Below are 21729 nucleotides of genomic sequence, written 5' to 3' on the forward strand. Positions count from 1 at the left end.
GGACAGGTCAACAACAATCTAGGCCCAACCATAACAGGAGATCCCAAACAACCTACAAAAGGGACACCCACAAAAGGGACACACCTAGAGCAAAGAGCTCAGAAGTATAAGGAAAATACACCTCTGGGCTCCAGGGAACTCACAATACAAAATCCCTCCCCATAAGATGGAGACAGCAAATATATCTAATATATAGATACAAACACTAAGAGCCACCAAAATGGGGAGACAAAGAAACAACCCCCAAATTAAAGAAAAATCACCAGAAAAAAACTTTGATAAGATGGAGTTAAGCAAGTTATCAGCAACAGAGTTCAGAGTTATGATTATAAAGATGCTCAAGGAAATTAATGAGAAAAACAAGGCACTTGATGGTAACATTGAAGAATTTAGTGAAAATATGAAAAAAGAGATACATAACATAAACAAAAATCAGACAGAAATAAAGAATGCTGTGTCTGATATCGAGAATACACTGCAAGGAATTAAAAGCAGGGTCAGTGAAGCAGAGGATAAAATAAGTGACTTAGAAGATAAGGTAGAAAAAAAATCACTCAATCAGAGCAGCAAAAAGAAAAAACACTTAAAAAGCATGAGGACAGTCTAAGGGAGCTTTGGGACAACATGAAGCAAAATAACATTTGCATTATAGGAGTGCTGAGGGGGAGGAAAGAGAGCAAGGGACAGAAAACTTGGTGTAGGAAATAATGACAGAAAACTTCCCCACACTGGCAAGGGAGAAAGCCACACAAGTTCAGGAAGCACAGAGGGTTCCAAACAAGAAGGACCCAAAGAGACCCACTCCAAGACACATCATAATTAAAATGGCAAATGTCAAGGACAAAGAGAGAATATTAAGGGCTGCGAGAGAGAGGCAACCAGTGACCTACAAGGGAACCCCCATAAGGCTGACATCGGATCTCTCAACAGAAACTCTTCAGGCCAGAAGGGAGTGGCATGGAGTTCTCAAAGTAATGAAAAGCAAGAACATGCAACCAAGATTGCTTTATTCAGCAAGGCTAGCATTTAAAATTGAAGGTGAAATAAAGAGCTTCTCAGACCAAAAAAAAAAAAAAAAAAAAGGCTAGAGGAGTTCAGTACCACCAAACCAGTATTGCAAGAAATGTTAAAAGGACTGCTCTAAGAAAAAGAATAGTGAGGAAAAGGTACATCAGCATTAAGGGGGAAAATGGCATTAAATAAGTTGATATCAATAGTAACCTTAAATGTAAATGGAATAAATGGTCCAATCAAAAGACATAGTGTAGATGAATGGATAAGAAAACAGGACCCAAATATATGCTGTCTACAAGAGACCCAAAGGAGAGCAAAAGATTCATCAGGCTAAAAGTGAAGGGATGGAAAAAATAGTCCATGCAAATGGAAAGGGGAAAAAAGCTGGAGTAGCAGTACTTATTTCTGACAAAATAGACTTCAAAATAAAGACCATACCAAGAGACAAAGATGGTCACTACATAATACTAAAGGGATCAATCCAACACACACAAAAATAACTCTTATAAACATTTATGCACCCAATATAGGAGCACCTAAATATATAAGAAATTTCTTGGGGGACTTTAAGGGGGAGATTGACAGCAGCACAATCCTAGTGGGGGACTTTAACACCCTACTGTCAGCATTGGACAGATCATCAAAACAAAAAATCAACAGGGAAACACAGACCTTAAATGATTCACTAGATCTAATGGATTTAATTGACACAACATTTCACCCCAAAGCAGCAGAATACACATTTTTCTCAAGTGCACATGGAACATTCTCAAAAATAGACCACATGTTAGGGCACAAGGCAAGCCTCTACAAATTCAAGAAGACTGGTATCATATCAAGCATCTTCTCAGATCACAATGCCATGAAACCAGAAATCAACCTCTATAAAAAAAACTCAAAAATATTCAAACACATGGAGGCTAAATAGCAGGCTATTAAACAAAGAATGGATTACCAGTGAATCAAGGAAGAAATCAAACACCTCATGGGAAAAAATGTACAGACAACAACCCAAAATCTGTGGGACACATCGAAAGCAGTCCTGAGAGGAAAATCCATAGCATTACAGAACTATCTCAAGAAATAAGAAAAAGCTCTAATGAACCATCTAACACAACAACTAAAAGAACTAGAAAGAGAACAGCAAGAAAAGCCCCGAGGAAGTAGAAGGAAGAAAATAATAAAGATCAGAGCAGAAATTAATGACGTAGAGTCTAAGAAAAAAACACTACCAAAAAAAATCAATGAAACAAGAGCTGGTTCTTTGAAAGGATAAATAAGATTGATGCACCCCCAGCCAGACTCACTGAGAAACAAAGAGAGAGGACCCAAATAAATAAAATCAGAAATAAAAGAGGCGATATAACAACCACCCCAACAGAAATACAAAGGATTATAAGAAAATACTATGAGCAACTATTTGCCAACAAACTGGACAGCATGGGTGAATTGGACAAATTCCTAGAAGCATAGAATCTTCTAAAGCTGAATCAAGAAGAGGCAGAGAACCTGAGTAGGCGGATAACAACTAATGAAATTGAAGGAGTAATCAAAAAACTCCCAGCAAACAACATTCCTGAACCAGATGGATTTACAGGTGAGTTTTACCAAACATTCAAAGAAGAATTAACACCTATTCTATTCAAACTATTCCAGAAAATTCAAGAGGAGGGAAAATTCCCAAACTCTTTTTATGACGCCAGCATCATCCTAATTCCCAAACCAGATAAAGACACTACAAAGAAAAAAATTACAGGCCAATATCCCTGATGAACATTGATGCTAAAATCCTCACTAAAATACTAGCAAACCAGATCCAGCAAGACACTTGCCTGGCTGGGCGTGGCTCAGTGGTTGAGCGTCGACCTAGGATCCAGGTTATCAGGGTTCGATTCCTGGTCAGGGCACATGCCCGGTTTCAGGCTTGATCAATGACTCTCTCATCACTGATGTTTCTATCTCTCTCTCCCCCTCTCCTTTCCTCTCTCTGAAATCAATAAAGATATATTTTAAAAAATAATAATAAAAAATAAAATAAAATAAATAAATAAATAAATAAATAAATAAATAAATAAATAATAAAAGATCATACACCACGACCAAGTGGGATTTATTCTGGGGATGCAAGGCTGGCATAACATACACAAATCAATAAATGTGATGCATCACATAAACAAAATGAACGACAAAAATTATATGATCATACCAATAGATGCAGACAAAGCATTCAGCAAAATCCAGCCCCCTTTTCCGATAAAAATTCACAGCAAAGTGGGAATAGAGGGAACATACCTCAACATAATAAAGGCCATATATGACAAACCTATAGCCAACATCATACTCAACAGTCAAAAACTAAAACCATTTCCCTTAAAAACAGGAATAAGACAAGGATTCCGCTTTCACCACTCTTATTCAACATAGTACTGGAAGTCCTTGCCACAGCCATCATACAGGAAGAAAATATAAAAAGTGTCCAAATTGGAAAAAAGGAAGTATATATCATTATTTGCAGATGACATGATATTGTACATAGAAAATCCTAATGACTCCATCAAAGTCCTACTAGATTTGATAAACGAATTTGGCAAGGTAGCTGGATACAAAATCAACATCCGGAAATCAATGGCATTCTTATACACGAACAATAAACTTTCAGAGAGAGAAACTAAAAAAAAAAAAAATACCATTTACCATTGCAACTAAAAAATTAAGATATCTAGGAATAAACTTAACCAAGGATGTAAAAGACCTATACTCAGAAAACTACAGGACACTGAAAAAAGAAATAGAGGAAGATATAAACAAGTGGAAGAATATACCATGTTCATGGATTGGAAGAATTCATATCATTAAAATGTCCATACTACCCAAAGCAATTTATAAATTCAATGCAATTCCTATTAAAATACCAACAGCATATTTCACAGATCTAGAACAAACATTTTTAAAATTTATATGGAACCCAAAAAGACCCCAAATAGCTGCAGCCATCATGAGAAAAGAACAGAGTGGGAGAGATCACATTACCGGACATCAAACTGTACTACAAAGCCATTGTAATCAAAACAGCCTGGTACTGGTACAACAACAGGCATATAGATCAATGGAGCAGAACAGAGAACCCAGAAATAGAACCATGCCATAATGGTCAATTAATATTTGACAAAGGAGGCAAGAGCATACAATGGAGGAAAGACAGTCTCTTCAATAAGTGGTGCTTGGAATATTGGACAGGTACATGCAAAAAAAATGAAACTAGACTCCAACTTACTCCATACACAAAAATAAACTTAAAGTGGATAAAAGACTTAAATGTAAGTCAAGAAACCATAAAAATCCTGGAAGAAAACATAGGCAGTAAAGTCACAGACATTCCATGAAGTGGAATTTTCACTGATACATTTCCAAGGGCAAGAGAAACAAAAGAAAAAATAAACATATGGGACTACATCATACTAAAAAGCTTCTGCACAACAAAAGAAAACAGCCTCAAAATACAAAGAAATCCCACGGTCTGGGAAAACATATTTGACAAGGATGTATCTGATAAGGGGCTAATTTCCAAAGTGTACAGAGAACATACTATTCAGCAAGAAGACAAACAACCAAATTAAAAAATGGGCAAAGGACCTGAATAGACACTTCTTCAAAGAGGGCATACAGATGGCCAAGAGACACATGAGAAAATGCTCAACATCGATAATCATGAGAGAGATGCAAACTAAAACCACAATGAGGCGGAGCAAAACAAGCTGGCAGCGTACATAGCAGCTGTACCTGCCACCTCCCACAACCACATCAAAATTACAACTAAAATACAGAAAAACCATCACTTAGAACCTCCTGAAAGATAGCTGAACAAAAGCCCTACAACCAGGGAACTGAAGGAGCAACGAGACCGGTAAGAGGGGCAGGGACGCGGGAGGGTCAGGGCTGAAACCCGGAGACATCCCCGATGCCTCGGGTTAAACCCGGAAGGGACATCTCGGCAGTGGAGGTTTCCCAGAGGAGTGAGGGGCGCAGCCCCACATCAGGCCCCCAGCCCAGGGCTCCAGGGCCGGGAAGAGGCGTTCCCACAACTTCGGGCTACGAAACCAGCGGGGACTGTTGCTGAGGGTTGAAGAGGCTGTGGGAGTTTCAGGCAGCTCCTCTTAAAGGGCCTGCACAGGGACTCACTCAGAAGGGCTCCCTCTGAGCCCAGTGCCAGGCGTCAGTTTGAAAGGAACCTAGGACACTTGGGGAGGAACTAACCTGCCTGAAATTGGGGGGAGAGGTGGAGGGGTTGCTTTCTCCCAGGCAGAGGAGCTGGCGGACGCCATTGCTCCTTTGGAGAGCCCTCCCCCCACACAGCCAGCAGGCAGGCGCCATATTTGAATTGCCTGCCCTGCCTTGGTGATTCCCAGAGGCCCTGCCCCTCCCTGGCCTGCAAGCTCATCCAAGCCATTTCCAGTGGCTTTTGTATGCAAGTGGCCTCTCCAGCCTTATGCTTAGGACTTTCCTAAAGTCTCTAAAACAAGCAGCATTGTGCCCCATATGGTTTGATAAGGGGTCCCAGGCCCAGCAGTAGTGGCTGCCTGCCTTGGTTCATAGCTTGACTTCTCTGGACACCTCTAAGCCCAGCACAAGTAGCAGCCAACTACGGTTTGCTATGTAGCTCATGCTGGGTGGCCCTGGGCAAGGCACTGGCACAGGCTGACTTCGAAACTCCCGGAAGGCCCCAGAGACAGTGCACCTGGTGGCCACACTCAACCATGCTGGATTACAACCCTACCACATCCACAAGTGACACACTCAAAGAGCACACTTGGTGAACACCAAAGATCCACTGAAGTAAATCCTGCTCCATAGGGGTGTCTCCAGCACAGCAGCTCTTTGGCTGTAGTTGCAGCTGGTCCTCACAGCTGACTGGCCTGGGGGTCAATTCCTCCCAGTGATGCCAATAGTAACCAAGGCTCAACTACAACAGTACAGTGCACATAGCCCACACAGGGGAGCACCTAGAAGGCCCAGCTCAGGTGACTGAAGAGGCTGAGCCACTGGACCCTACAGAACACCTACTACACAAAGCAACTCTATAAATTCCAGAAGACATAGCAGCTCTACCTAATACATAGAAACAAACACCTGGATGCAGCCAAAATGTGGAGGCAAAGAAACATGTCACAAAGGAAAGAACAGAAGAAATCTCCAGAAAAGGAACTAAATGAAATAGAACCAAGCAAGCTAACAGATACAGAGTTCAGAATTTTGATTATAAGGATTCTCAAGGATATTAGTAAGACTATTATGAAAACAAGTGAGACCACTGATGACCTAATAAAATACCTATCAGAAATGAGGGCTACACGAACTGAAATGAAGAATAATTTACAGGGAATCAACAGTAGAGTAGAGGGCGCTGAGAATGAAATCAGCAATTTGGAACATGAGGAAACAAAAAACACCCAACCAGAAGAGCAAAAAGAAAAAAGAATCCAGCCCAGCCAGGCGTGGCTCAGCGGTTGAGCGTCGACCTAGGATCCAGGCAATCGGGGTTCGATTCCCGGTCGGGGCACATGCCCGGGTTGTGGGCTCGATCAATGACTCTCTCATCATTGATGTTTCTATCTCTCTCTCTCCCTCTCCTTTCCTCTCTCTGAAATCAATAAAGATATATATTTTAAAAAAAAAAAAAAAAGAAAAGAAAAAGAAAAAAGAATCCAGAAATATAAAGATAATGTAAGGAGCCTCTGGGACAACTTCAAGCAGCCCAACATTCGTATTATTGGGGTGCCAGAAGGGGAAGAAAGAGACCAAGAAATTGAAAACCTATTTGAAAAAATAATGACAGAAAACTTCCCCTGCCTGGGGAAAGAAATAGACTTACAAGTCCAGAAAGTACAGAGGGTCCCAAACAAGAGGAACTCAGAGAGGCTCACAGCAAGACAGATCACAATTAAAATGCCAAAGGTTAAAGACAAAGAGAATCTTAAAAGCAGCAAGAGAAAAGAAGTTAGTTACCTACAAGGGAGCACCCATACGACTGTCAGCTGATTTCTCAACAGAAGCCTTGCAGGCCAGAAGGGAGTGGCAAGAAATATTCAAAGTGATGAAAAACAAGAGCCTACAACCAAGATTACTCTACCCAGCAAAACTATCATTTAGAATTGAAGGTCAGATAAAGAGCTTCTCAGACAAGGAAAAGCTAAAGGAGTTCATCTCCACCAGACCAGTACTACATGAATTGTTGAAAGGTCCTCTTTAAGAAGAAGCTAATGAACAGAAGAATCTCACATACTAAGTGGATCCAGAGACATTCGCGCATGCAACAGACGATCATATTTCAGAAGGAAGAGGGAAAGGGGGTGGATGGGAGGAGATTGACCAAAGAAGTTATATGCATATGTGCATAACCCACAGACATGGACAATGACGGGGGGGGAAGATCTGGGGGGGGTGGGAGCAAGGTGGAGGGGGTCAATTGGGGGGAAAAATGGGACACCTGTAGTGCTTTCAACAATAAAGATAAATTTTTTTTAATAATAAATAAATAGCATATACCCCTGGAGAAAATGAAAATAAACAAATAAATAAATAAACCAATAAATAAATAAAACCACAATGAGGTCTTACTTCACACCTGTCAGAATGGCTACCACCAACAAATCAACAAATGACATGTGCTGCGAGGATGTGGAGAAAGAGGAGCCCTAGTACACTGCTGGTGGAAATGCAGACTGGAGCAGCCACTGTGGAAAACAGTATGGAGTTTCCTCAAAAAATTAAAAACGGAGCTGCCTTTTGACCCAGTGATCCCACTTCTAGGAATATATCCTAAGAATCCTGAAACACTAATCCAAAAGAATATATGCACCCCTATGTTCACAGCAGCGCAATTTACAATAGCTAAGATCTGGAAACAGTCCAAGTGCCCATCAGCAGATGAGTGGATAAAAAAGATGTGGGACATTTACACTGGGGAATACTACACAGCTTTAAAAAAGGATCTCGTACCCTTTGGGACAGTATGGATGGACCTGAAAAATATTATGCTAAGCGAACTAAGCCAGGCAGAGAAAGACAAATATCACATGATCTCACTTACAAGTGAAATCTAAAAAACTTAATATACTGATGAACAGAATAGATTCAATGACATGGAAGCATGGATCAGACTGAGGAATGTCAGAGGGATGGAGCAGGGCAGGTCGGTGGAGGGGGAGAGAGAAACCAAAGAATTTATATGCATATATGCACAACCCAAGGACACAGATAATGGTGTGGAGAGGGACTGGGGAAGGGAGTGGGACAGGGTGGAATGGGTCATTGGGGAGAAAAAGGGACATTTGTCATATTTTAAACAAAAATAAACAAACAAACAAACAAAAAATCACAGAGATAGAAGAACTAATTCATAGAAGAAATGGGCTGAGGAACAAGTTATAGAGGCAAAGGAAGGACCCTTGGAGCTTGGGAGGAGGAAGTTGATGGTAATGTGCCGGGGGAAGTGGAAGTAAAAGTGAAAGGTCTGAGCATGCTCTGGGGAGGGAGAGGGCACTGGGTCCTGTCCTAAGAGATTTAAGGGTGGAGATTTTAGGGCAGGTTCCAGGGGAAGATCTCAAAAGAATATTCAGCAGCTTTCCAGGTGTGTCCTTTCAGGGTGAGGATCTCCACTGATTGACTGGTCAGCACTAGGGAGATCATTAATCAGTGCAGCCGATCCTGAGGTCCTGGAGGTGTTACTAGTCTGGTTTTGCTGCTTTTCTGGGTCTAAATCTGAAACATAACTGAGGCCTAGATGTTATCTCTAGGGAGGAAAGGTCACCCTGGGGGCGACTCTACAGTTGTCATCTGCTGGGCATCTGTCCCGGTAACCTGTACCTAGACCACCATTCTCGCTATGCTCATGTCTAACTGTCTACCACATTACTATATCTCTCACAGGAAGGGGAAGTTTCAAGAAGCACTTTCGAATTACCACAGAATGAACTTTGTGAAATCTCCAACACCAGTCTCCAACGCTAAGAGCATGATCTGGTTATTGCAGTTCCTCATGCTTGTCTCTTGCCTCGGCCTGGGTAAGTGCCTATACAAACCTATGTAATCACTGAGTGACTCCCTGGTTTTGTGCTGCTTGGTCATTCTAAATCACCTATATATGGGTGTCTGTCTCTCTGCCGAGGATCTGGGTGGGGCTCACAGTGCTACTTGATAAGCTGCTACCTCATCTCAATTTAGAATGTTAAATGGTTCAGTTACCAACTAAAGTTGTGTCTGCATCTAAGGGAATTGTTTCTTGGGGCATGGGAAGTGAGCTTTTCTAAGACAAGACTCTTTGGAGTTTATCACCAGCATGTTGTAGAATAAGAAGCCCTAAGACTAGAAAAATAAATCCTTTTGTCCAATCAGCTGCTGTCTTGCTGTGTAACATCAAGTACATTACTTCTTCTTCTTGTGCCTCACTATTCTCATCTAAAATGTTGAAAATCTATGAATCAGTTTAGCCAAAATTTCTAGGCCCAACAAAAAAACACTAGAGCTAGTCATCTTTGTTTCTGTTTGCTATAAAAAAATTTTTTTTTTAAAGAGAGAGAGAGAGAGTTCTCCAACTCTCTCTTCCTTTGATACAGATCAGGGGCAAGGTGGTCCTGCAGTACTTTATATGGCAGAGAGAAAGGAATTAGCCCACCCTGCCTGCTTCTTGTTTCTTACTGTTTATTACATGTAAAACATAAAGTTGTACGTCATGTTTGGGTAACCAGAAGTGGTCCTTTGGAGCCAAAATATAGGATTAAGGGACATATGGGGCAGGAGACAAGACAGGGAAGCTACTCTGGAACTAGCTCCTGGTAGGAGACAGAAATAGCTAATATTCACTGAGTATCTATTCTGTTCTCCAGGCACTGGGCCAAGTGCTGTACATGCATTGTATACGTACATAAGCCTCATGATAGTCTTATGAGCCTGAACTTAGGAACTATGATAATTTAAATAACTTGCCAAATTTCATTAGGTAGCAGATGGCATGCCCTTGTGATAGTTCTGAGAAACAATGACAGTTAAACAAACATGGCAGAAGCACAAGAGAAAAATGGACAGACGAGAGTCACCACGGATGGAGAATTAACTGGCAGTGGGAATGAAGGGAAAGGTGAATTCATTAAGTCATCCAATAAATATTCATTGGATGCCTGGCACTGTTCTAGTTTCTGGAGATACAAAGCAGGTAACAATTTCTGCCCTCATGGAGTTAACATTTTAGCAAGGGAGAAGGAATATAAACAAGATAAATAAGTGAAATGGTATATTTTATAGTGATAAGTTATAAGAAGGAAAGCGGATGGTGCAGGGTGAGAGCAGTGCAGTTTCAGACAGGATAAACAAAGGTGGAAAAGCTGGGGCGAGAGGGAGCAGGCATGGAGAGGACAGTGAATTTAATAAAATCAATCTCGAAAACAAGCATAAAGGAAGATGACTCACACCAGCCCACACTCTCTCAAATGAGTCAAACAGCATAACCTGATTCTTTTAGAAAATTCATCTGGAAAGATAAACAGTGTTGAGAAATAATCTTAATAAGTGTAATTGGAATCAGACATCATTGTGCCCTGGGGGAAAAAGTCTCATTCGTTTCTGCGTTATTCTTTCTAGATGGGAGCTTGTTAAGATGCATACAAAATACTAGGGAATCTTACTATAATACTGATCTGGGATGGAGGCTAAGATTCTGCATTTATAACAAGCTTCCAGGTAACCCTAATGCTACTTCATGACCACATTTTGATTAGCAAGGTTCTAGATTTCATGGGACTTACATCACATTGGGGCTACGGGGGGGGGGGGGGGGGGGGTGAGAACTAGCTGCCGGGCCCATGTGACTCAGTGGTTGAGCATCAGCCTAGGGTCCAGGAGATTGTGGTTCGATTCCCAGTCAGGGCACATGCCCAGGTTGCGGGCTCGATCCGCAGTTGGGGGTGAGCAGGAGGCAGCCAATCAATGACTCTCTCATCATAGATGTTTTTCTCTCTCCCTCTCCCTTCCTCTCTCTGAAACCAATGAAGGCCTATATTTATATAGGTCTTCATATATATATATATAAAATGGTAGCTAGTTCTCTGAATTTGTTTGCAAGAAGCAGATACAAGCAGGTATTCTGCTGTCCAGGAAAGAAGAGTGGTTGGACATGGAGGCAGAGCCAATACATGTGAGCTAGCCAAATGATTCTGAGGTTTTGAGTCAAAAGCGTGCAGGCTCTTCTACCAAGAGATTGTAATGCACTGCCTTTCGTTCCCCTGAGCGGCGTTACCGGCTTAACAAGCAGCCGTGCTTTCTGGTGTTTATTCTCGCTCAGCAGAGGGAGGGCTGTTTCACATTCTGTCATTATCCTCAAGGACAGCTGCTGCTTCCCACCTCCTAGGATCTGCCACCTGTGCCACGGTAACCTCAAGCCTCCCATGCCTTTCCGTTTCAATCCACATCTAGTTTCAGTTGCGTCTGTCCACATGCCGACTTTTTTTCTTTGTTTTTCACTAAGGTGGAATTCAAAAAACAAAATAATAATTTTAAAGTGTACAACTGAGTGACATTTAGTAAATTCACATTGCTGTGCCTCCACCACTTACATCACTCCAAAATATTTCAATCACTCCACGTTTCCCCCTCCCCTCAGAACCCCCCAAGATACCAGTCTGCTTTCTGTTTCTATTGGTTTACCTGTTCTGCATATTTCATATAAATGAAATCATACAATCTGTGACGTTTTCTAACTGACTTCTTTCAGTTAGTACAATGTTTTTGGGGTCTGTTCATGTTGTATCACCTATCAGTAAGTCATTCTTTTTTATTACTGAATAATATTCAGTTGTATGTATTACTGCATTTCATATATCCATTCATCTATTGATGGACATTTGTATTGTTTCCACTTTTTCACTTATGTGAATAGTGCTGCTATGAAGATTTGTGTACAAGTATTTGTTTGAGTACCTATTTTCAATTCTTCTGGGCATATACCTAGAAGTGGAATTACTGGATCATATTATGCTTAATTTTTTGAGGAATCACTAAATAGTTTTCCACAGTGGCTATACCAGTTTACATTTCCACCAGCAATGTACAGGTGTTCTAAATTCCTCCATATCCTTACCAACAATTATTTTCTGATTATTATCATTACTACCATTTTCATGGATAGAAAGGTATCTCATTGTGTTTTTGATTTGCGTTTCTCTAATGACTAATAATGTTGAGCATCTTTGCATGGGTTTATTGGAGATTTGAATTTATACCTTCTTTGGAGAAAAGTCTATTCAAGCAAGGCCTTTGCTTATGTTTAATTGGATTTTTTTGTCTTTTTGTTGTTACGTTATAAGAGTTCTTTAAATAATTTAAATATTAAAACCGTTTTAGATATATGATTTACAAGCATTTTCTCCCATTCTATAGATTGTCTTTTCATTTTCTTGAGACTGTCCTTTGATGAACAAAAGTTTTTAATTTTGGTGAAGTCCAATTTACCTATTTTTTCTTTTGTTGCTCGTGCTTTTGGTGTCATATATAAAAACCTATTGCCAAATCCAAGGACGTGAAAATTTAAACCTATGTTTTCTTCTAAGAGTTTTATAATTGTAGCTCTCATATTTAGGTCTTTGAAACATTTTGAGTTATTTTTTATATCGGTGTGAGTTAGGGGTCCAACTTTATTCTTTTGCGTGTAAATAATCTAGTTGTCCCAGCACCATTTGTTGAAGCAACTTCTTTCCCCATTGAATAATCTTGCCACTGTTGTCAAAAATTAATTGTCTGTAAACTTATGGGTTTATTTATGGACTCTTAATTCAATTCCATATAGACATCTATATACCTCTCTTTATAATCAGCATCACACTATTTTGACTACTATGGCTATGTAAATTTTGAAGTTGAAAAGTGTGAGTTCTCCAATTTTATTTTTATTTTTTAGTATTGCTTTGGCTATTTGAGACCCCTTGAAATTCCATATGAATTTGAGAACTGACGTCTCCATTTCTGAAAAAAAATAATAAAAGTCATTGGAATTTTGTTAGAGATTGTACTGTATCTGTAGATTGCTTTGAGTAGTATTGCTATCTTAATATTAAGTCTTCTAATCCATAAACATAAGATGTCTTTACATTTATTTTTTTTCTTTAATTTCTTTTAGAAATGTTTTACAGTTTTGGGTGTAAAATCTTGACTCTCCTTGGTTAAATTATTCCTAGATATTTTTTTTTTTGGATGCTACTATAAATGGAATTGTTTTAATTTCCTTTTCATATGTTCATTGCTTGTGTGTAGGACTACAGCTGATTTTTGTATATTGATCTTCTATTCTTCAACTTTGCTAAATTCATTTATTAGCTCTGATGATTTTTTGTGTGTGGATCCTTAAGGATTTTCTATCTATAAGATAAGAATAATATCACTTCTTCCTTTTTGATTAAGATATCTTTTATTTCTTTTTCTTGCCTTATTGCTCTAGCTAGAACTTCCAGTACAGTGTTGGACAGAAGTGGTGAAAGCAGGCACTGTTGCCTTGTTCCAGGTTTTTGTGGAAGGCTTTCAGCCTTTCAGCCTTAAGTAGAATATTAGGTGTGGGTTTTCAAAATGACTTTTATCAAGGTAAAGAAGTTCCCTGCTAATCCTAGATTCTGAAGTGTAAAATGTTTTGGATTTTGTTAAGTACTTTTTGTATATTGATTGAGATGATCATGTGTCTCTTTTCTTTAATTCTATTAATGTGATATATTGCATTGATTGATTGATTTTCATATATTGAACCACTCTTGCATTCCTGGGATAAATTACATTTGGTCATGATGTACAAGCCTTTTTAAATGCTCCTGGATTAATTTTGTTAGTATTTTGTTGAGGATTTTTATATCAATATTCATAAAGGATATTGGTGGGTGGTTTTCTTTTTTGGGGGGAAGGAGGATGTCTTTGGCTTTGGTAATGATGACCTCATAGGGTGAATTACAAAGTGTTTTCTCCTCTCCTATTTTTGGGAAGAGTTTGAGAAGGTTTGGTGTTAATTATTCCTTAAATAATTGGTAAAATTCACTAGTGAAGCCATTTGGTCCTGGGCTTTTCTTTGCCAGTAAATCTTTGATTATTGATTCAATCTCTTTACTTATTACAGGTCCTCTCTGATTTTCTATTTATTCTTAAGTCAGTCTTGGTAATTTGTTTGTTTCTAGGAATTTGTCTATTTCATAGTATTTTTTTATAATCCCTTTTCGTTTCTGTAAGGTCTGCAGTAATGTCCACACTTTCATTTCTTATTTAGTAATTTTAGTATTCTCTATTTTTTCCTAATTAATCTAGTTAAATGTATGTCAAATTTGTTAATCTTTTAAAAAGAACTAAATTTGGTTTTGTTGATTTTCTCTATTGGTTTTCAATCTCTATTTTGGTTTTTCTGCTCTAGTCTTTGGTATTTCCTTTCTTTTGGGCTTTGGGCTAAGGGCTTATTTTGTTCTTCTTTTACTTGGTCCTTTAGGTACAGTTAGGTTGCTGATTTGAGATGCCTTTCTTTTTTAATGTAGACACGTACAGCCATAAATCTCTCTCTAAGCACTGTTTCATTGCATTCTTTAAGTTTTGGTATATTGTACTTTCATTTTCATTTGTCATTTTCAAGATTTTGTGCTATGTTTCCCTTTCCTTTTCTATTAAATCTCTTGAAAAATCAGCCCTAACCCTCCTTCTGGACTTGTTTCATGCTGAGCTGAAACAGTCTACTATATCCCTCTTTCCTATAGACAGGCCTAAGACAGTCCCCTAGATTAGAAATCCGAAAGTTTCTCTGACTTTTCTCTCTTTTTGAAAATCAACTCAGCAGCCTCCAGTTGCAGTCCTACCTTTCTCCTCTCCCTTCTAAAACACTGTTTTCTTTAAACGTTCCCAATTCTAAAAAATACTCCATGTTTCTTCATACCTTTCAAAAAATTATTCAGTAACCATTTAAGACACGTCACATACTAATCTGTGTCTGCTTAGCATCCACTGAGTCAGGTTCTGGGACCATAAAGAACATGAACATTATTCATGTTCCCAGAAGCACATCATTCAATGAATAAAACATGTTAACAAACATACCCCAAACGTCTTCTGACTTGACATCCTCATCAGAAAATGGGCAGGACCTCTACACCACCTCCATGCTCCAAGTGGTCCCTCGGTGACTTATTAGGGTCCCCAAAAGACTGCTTCCCATGGGCCACCTAAGCAGCCTCCAGTTGCAGTCATGAAGCATCCTTCCAATTCTTAATCTCTTTTGGTTCCAGTCCGTCATACCTGCTGCCAGCAGAGCCACTTAGAGTAAACATCACTGTCCTGCCTACTCCTAGAATATTAATATCCATGACAAGGACCCTGGCCCAGGACATTCCCAAAGCATCAGCGCTGATTTCAGGCAGAGCAAAGGGCCTCCTTGTGCCCTCTGGGCCACACCACATCACCTGTGCCCCACCCCAAAGCAGCTATCCTTGTGTCCAAAGTCTCACAGAGGAGCTTTTGAGCATTTAAAGTAATTTCTGACCTTTACATTCCCTAAACATAGTGGCTCAAATCTTTTTTCCTCTTAGACGTGCAGAGAACTATTCTATCATCTTCTTCTCCCCCTCCTCTTCTCTTACTCTCCCACCACAAGCTCCTATCTCCTCCCCCTGTACCAATGCAGACCTCTCACAAATACAAGCAGAGGGAAGCAGATATTTGAGCTCATCCTTGAAGGATCAATAGGAGCTCACCTCTTGGAAAAGGTGAAGAAGAGTGTTTCAGGCAAAGAAAACAAGAGAACAAAGAAGGAACAGGGTGTTCTTGGAAGAATCACAAATAATCAAGCAGTGGAGAACCTCTTGTTTTTGTTCAAAACCCTGCTATAATGTTATCTCCTCTGTGAAGTGTTTCCTGACAACCCCCAACTCTCCCTGACATCATTCTCACCATGTGTGCTCTGATGGAGCACATACCTCTATCAGGTCAATATTTATGGAGCTAGAAAATGTGCTAAGTGCTAAGAAAACAGAAATAACAAACATAATTCCTACCCTCAAGATTGTGGAATAGAAAAGTGGCTAACAATCTCATAATTTATAAGAAAGAGAAAGAATAGTGAATGTGCAGGGTACAATCCGTGGTTTGAGGGCAATGTGGAGGGAAGCTCTGTCCCAGGCCAAGGCCTAACTCCCTGCACCATAACTGCTGTCTACCAGTCAGGCTCCTCTACCACATGCTGAGCCAGAGGGCCAGTATGTCTTACTCATGTTTGTGTTCCCAGTCTTCAGCCCAGAAACTGGTACATAAAGGAATCTAAGAAATATGGTCTGAATTCCATAATTTTTAAGGCTTTACTCACTAAATTGGCATAGAACTGAGTAAAATACTAGAATGAATGACTTGTTAAATAAACAAATAATTGCAATCTATAAAAACAAAGGAACCTTAAAGGAATTTGTTAGGTGAGGGAGGAACAGTTCCTGAGGAGTCCTTGGGCCACAGTGTATGTCGGACTCCTTACAAAGAGGTATTGGTCCTTAATATCCTAGACAGAGAAACTTCAAAAGAAGGAATGAAGATGTGTCCATTTACTCAACAAGTACACATGCATACCTACTGTGTGCCAAGCACTGTTTACAAGTGTTCACAACAATGGACAAGATAAACAAAAATTCTTGCTTTTATGGAGCTTACTTTCTAGTGGAAGGAAAAAAGAATTTCAAAAACCAAATATACAAACTATAAAGCATGCTAGATAGTAAGTATTATAGAGGGGAAAAAAATTCAAAGGTAGCTAAGTGTATGGGGTAAAGGCTGGTGATGAAAGAGTGGCTTCAGAAGGCCTCTCGGAGAGGGAATATTTGCCTTAAAGATCTATGGAGACAAAAGAGTGAGACAGAGGAGAAACAAGCTGGCAGCGTAGGTAACAGCTGCACCTGCCGCCTCCGGCAACCACATCAGAATTACAGCTAAAATACAGAACCACCATCACTCAGAACCTCCTGAAATCTGACTGAACAGAAGCCCCACAACCAGGGAACTGAAGGAGCATCGAGACTGGTAGGAGGGGCAGAGATGCAGGCGGATTAGGGCTCAATTCTGGAGAATCGGCCGCAGGCACACACCGGTGCCGCGGGTTAAACCCAGGAGGACATCTCCGAGGGGGAGGTTTCCCAGAGGAGGGAGGAGGAAGGGATCCCAGCCCCACATCAGGCCCCCAGCCCAGGGCTCCAGGGCCACGAAGAGAAGTCCCCAGAACTCCGGGCTGTGAAACCAGCGGGGACTGTGGCTGAGGTTCACGGAGGCTGCGGGAGCCCCAGGCTCTCCTCTCAAAGGGCCCAGACTCTCTCAGACACACTCCCTCTGAGGCCAGCGCCAGGCAGCAGCTTGAAAGGACCTGGGACACTTGGGGAGGAACTAACCTGCTTAGAATCGGGGCAAGAGGTTGAGGGGCACCTTCCTCCCAAGCCAAAGGGCTGGCAGAGGACATTGCTCCTTTGGCGAGTCCTCCCCACACACAGCTGGCAGGCAGATGCCATATTTGAATCGCCAGCACCTGACTCACACCTCTGGCCCCGCCCCATGATTCCCAGTGGCCCCGCCACTCCCCACCTGCAGCTCATCCAGGCCATTTCCAGGGGCTTTTCTATGCAAGTGGCCTCTCCAGCCTCATGCTTAGGATTTTCCTAAAATCTCTCAAACAAGCAGCAGCATGCCCCATATGGCTTGATAAGTGGCCTCAGGCCTGGCACTAGTGGCAGCCTTCATTGGTTCATACCTTGGCCTCTCCTGGACACCTCCAAGCCCAGCACAAGTAGCAGCCAACTACGGTTTGCTATGTAGCTCATGCTGGGTGGCCCTGAGCAAGGCACTGGCAGAGGCTGACTTTGCATCTCCCAGGAGGCCCCAGAGACAGTGCACCTGGTGGTCAGACTCGACCATGCTGGATTACAACCCTACCACATCCACAAGTAATACATTCAAGGGGTGCACTTGGTGAACCGAAGCTCCACTGAAGTAAATCCTGCTCCATAGGGGTGTCTCCAGCACAGCAGCTCTTTGGCTGTAGTTGCAGCTGATTGGCCGGGAGGTCAATTCCTCCCAGTGACACCAACAGCAGCCAAGGCTCAACTACAGCAGGACAGTGCACACAGCCCACACAGGGGAGCACCTAGAAGGCCCAGCTCAGGTGACTGGGGAGGCTGAGCCACTGGGCCCTACAGGACACCTACTACACAAAGCCACTCTACAAATTCCAGGAGACACAGCAGCTCTACCTAATACATAGAAACAAACACCAGGAAGCAGCCAAAATGCGGAGGCAAAGAAACATGTCACAAAGGAAAGAACAGAAGAAATCTCTAGAACAGGAACTAAATGAAATAGATCCAAGCAAGATAACAGATACAGAGTTCAGAATTTTGTTTATAAGGATGTTTAAGCTGACTATTAGGGAAATAACTGAGAAAATCGATAACATAATAAAGTACCAATTTGAAATGAAGGCTATATGAACTGAAATGAAGAATAATTTACAGGGAATCAACAGTAGAGTAGAGGACGCTGAGAATCAAATCAGCAATTTGAAACATGAGGAAACAAAAAACACCCAACCAGAAGAGCAAAAAGAAAAAAGAATCCACAAATATGAAGATAGTGTAAGGAGCCTCTGGGACAACTTCAAGAGGCCCAACATTTATATTATTGGGGTGCCAGAAGGGGAAGAAAGAGAGCAAGAAATTGAAAACCTATTTGAAAAAATAATGACAGAAAACTTCCCCTGCCTGGGGAAAGAAATCGACTTACAAGTCTAGGAAGCACAGAGGGTCCCAAACAAGAGGAACCCAAAGAGGCCCACACCAAGACACATCATAATTAAAATGCCAAAGGTTAAAGACAAAGAGAGAATCTTAAAAGCAGCAAGAGAAAAGCAATTAGTTACCTACAAGGGAGCCCCCATACAACTGTCAGCTGATTTCTCAACAGAAACCTTGCAGGCCAGAAGGGAGTGGCAAGAAATATGCAAAGTGATGAAAAACATGGAACTACAACCAAGATTGCCCTCACCAGCAAAGTTATCATTTAGAATAGAAGGTCAAATAAAGAGCTTCACAGATAAGAAAGAGCTAAAGGAATTCATCACCACCAGACCAGCACTACAGGAAATGTTGAAGGGTCTTCTTTAACAAGAAGCTAATGAACAAAAGAATCTGACGAACTAAATAGATCCAGAGACACTGACGCACACAACAGTCGATCATATTTCAGAGGAAAGAGGGAAGGGGGGTGGAGGGTGGGAAGAGACTAACCAAAGAAGTCATATGTATATATGCATAACCCATGGACACAGTCAATAATGGGGTGAAGGCCTGGGGAGGGGGTGGGAGAGAAGTGGAGGGGGTCAGTTGGGGGAGGGAATGGGACACCTGTAATACTCTCAACAATAAAGATAAAGAAAACAAACAAACAAACAACTAAAAAAAAAAAAAAAAAAAAAGAGTGGGACACATGGACACCTGGGAGAAGCACATTCCATGTAGAAAGAATTGCAAGTGTACCAGCTCCAGCCATCTCAAGGAGTAGCCAAGCCTACATAGTTTGAGCAAAGTGAACACAGGGAACGGTTGTGGGATATTAGGTAGAAAAGAGAAGCATTTCGGTCCGTATAGGTCATGATAATTATATTGGTTTGGTTTGGTTTTTGTTGTTGTTTTAATATATTTTACTAAAATTTAACATACAGAGAGAAAACTGTGCAAATCCTAAGTGTCAGCTCAATGTCTAAAATGAATACATCTGTGTATACAGACACAGGTCAAGAAATAGAACATTATTAGCATCCCCGAGTTCTCCCTTTATGCTCCCTCCTATTTGCCATCCCTCCTTTCTCCTCAAAGGTAACTGCTATCTGGACTTCTAACGGCATAAATTTGTTTTGCCTGTTTTATAACTCCAAATAAATGGAATCACACCATTGTATTCTGTTTGCACCTGGATTTTTTTCTTTCTCTCAAGGTTTTGCTTGTCATGTTTACTCATGTGGTTGCAAGGGGGAAGAAAGATGGAGATGACTAATAACAGAATGTTAAAGTGCTGGTGGGAAAGATGTGGTGGGGGTGGGACTGATTATGGCAATGTTCATGTGCCTGACATCCACATGACAATTTAAGAAAGAATGAGCTTACCCAGAAGCTGAATGTCAGGATTCCAAGAGACATTTCTTCCCTTTCTCAGATCCTCTCCTGAGAATTAAGAGATCTCAAGAAGGCTGAGGTCACGGTGATAGTTATTTTTTTATTGATTCACTCAAACAGATACTACTTTGTGTCAGGCACAGTGCTGACATGCAAAGACTATTAAAGCATGATTGATTAGACGAACAAGTAAACAGAGGGCTACAAAAGGGTGTAATAAGTGCTAAGTATTCGGCAAAGAATGCTCTGGAAGCATCTTTAAGAATCTTTGTGACTGTTTCACCTTTTTTGCTCAAACATTAATGGTTCTGAGATAAGCTCATGAAAATATGGCCATTATATGTTCCTTTGAAATGATATTTATTACTTTATTGTGTATCTCTTTTACTAGACTATAATCTTTTTGAGAGGAGAAAAGATAACTTCTCGTATCCTGAGAAGAGCACAAAGTAGTTGGGGTCAAAGTAGTTGAGTGTGAATCCTGACTCATTCTGTAACCCTGGGGAAATTACTAGTTAACTACTCTGTGCCTCAGTTCCTTTATCTATAAGTAGAGATAATAACATCCATCCTACCTACCTCACAGGAATTGTCAGCCTCAAATGAAGTAATGTATAAAAAGAACTGTAAATTATTAGTCCTCTAAATCTCACAAGCCCACTCTGTTGGACACATAGAAAAATCAGTAAATGCTGAGCTTTATTATACATTATCAGCAAACACTTGTGGTTTTGGAATATACAGCAGGGAGTTGATGTAGTTCCCTGTACCCCTCCACCTCATGCTTGGAGAAAGAATTCAGAGGCTGGGGTCAGAGAGCATGAATGGCCCAGGGTAACCAGCCAGTATGGGAGAGTATACTCGGCCAGGATCATCGGGGCCAACAGCCCATTAACCAAGAGTGCCAGACATTTTGTTGGGGTGGAGCCTTTCTGATAGTCCATTTAAAGTTTTTCCTAACCTTTTCCCTCTTCATCATATCTCCGGGCTTCAGTAGAGAGCTCTAACAGATTGGCAGAGTTGCAAGGAAAGAGTGCAGGGGAAGTTATATCAGTTTCCTTTCTGTGTTTACAGGGAACACAGTTTCACAAACCAGAGAAAACTCATTGCTGGTAAAAGGGGTGCTGGGGGAGTCAGTAACTCTTCCCCTGGAGCTTCCTGCAGAAGAGGAGATCCAAGCTATCACTTGGCTTCATGATGGAACATCTATCATTTTCATACCGGCAAATAAAGCACAAATCCAGGTGACTGATCCAAAACGGAAAGATCGACTGAAAGTCACCCAGTTCTACTCCTTGCAGATCAGCAACCTGACAATAGCAGACAGCGGACCTTACCGTGCCCAGATAACTACAAGCAACTCCAAAAATATTTCCAATTACAATCTGGAGATCTTCAGTGAGTCAAAGTTTGGGGTTTAATTATGTACATACTAAGAAATATTACATATTTCAATTCTATGTGACTGCAAATATGCGCTATAGCCTAGTGGTAAAGAATATGGCATTTGGAGCCAGAC

General features: G+C 40.8%; 1 protein-coding gene across 1 annotated transcript in view; it reads left to right on the top strand.

Annotated features, from left to right (window-relative positions):
• LOC107539023 (T-lymphocyte surface antigen Ly-9) overlaps positions 1-21729 on the top strand; it is a 75715-nt gene that overhangs the window by 46088 nt on the left and 7898 nt on the right. Inside the window, exons 6-7 of the mRNA XM_087828202.1 lie at positions 8941-9074; positions 21285-21608. Coding sequence (XP_087684328.1) covers positions 8941-9074; positions 21285-21608 — 458 coding nt within the window. The remainder of the gene's footprint in view (positions 1-8940; positions 9075-21284; positions 21609-21729) is intronic.

Source organism: Miniopterus natalensis, chromosome 19 (assembly GCF_054644295.1).
Source record: "Miniopterus natalensis isolate mMinNat1 chromosome 19, mMinNat1.hap1, whole genome shotgun sequence".
Lineage (NCBI taxonomy): Eukaryota > Metazoa > Chordata > Mammalia > Chiroptera > Miniopteridae > Miniopterus > Miniopterus natalensis.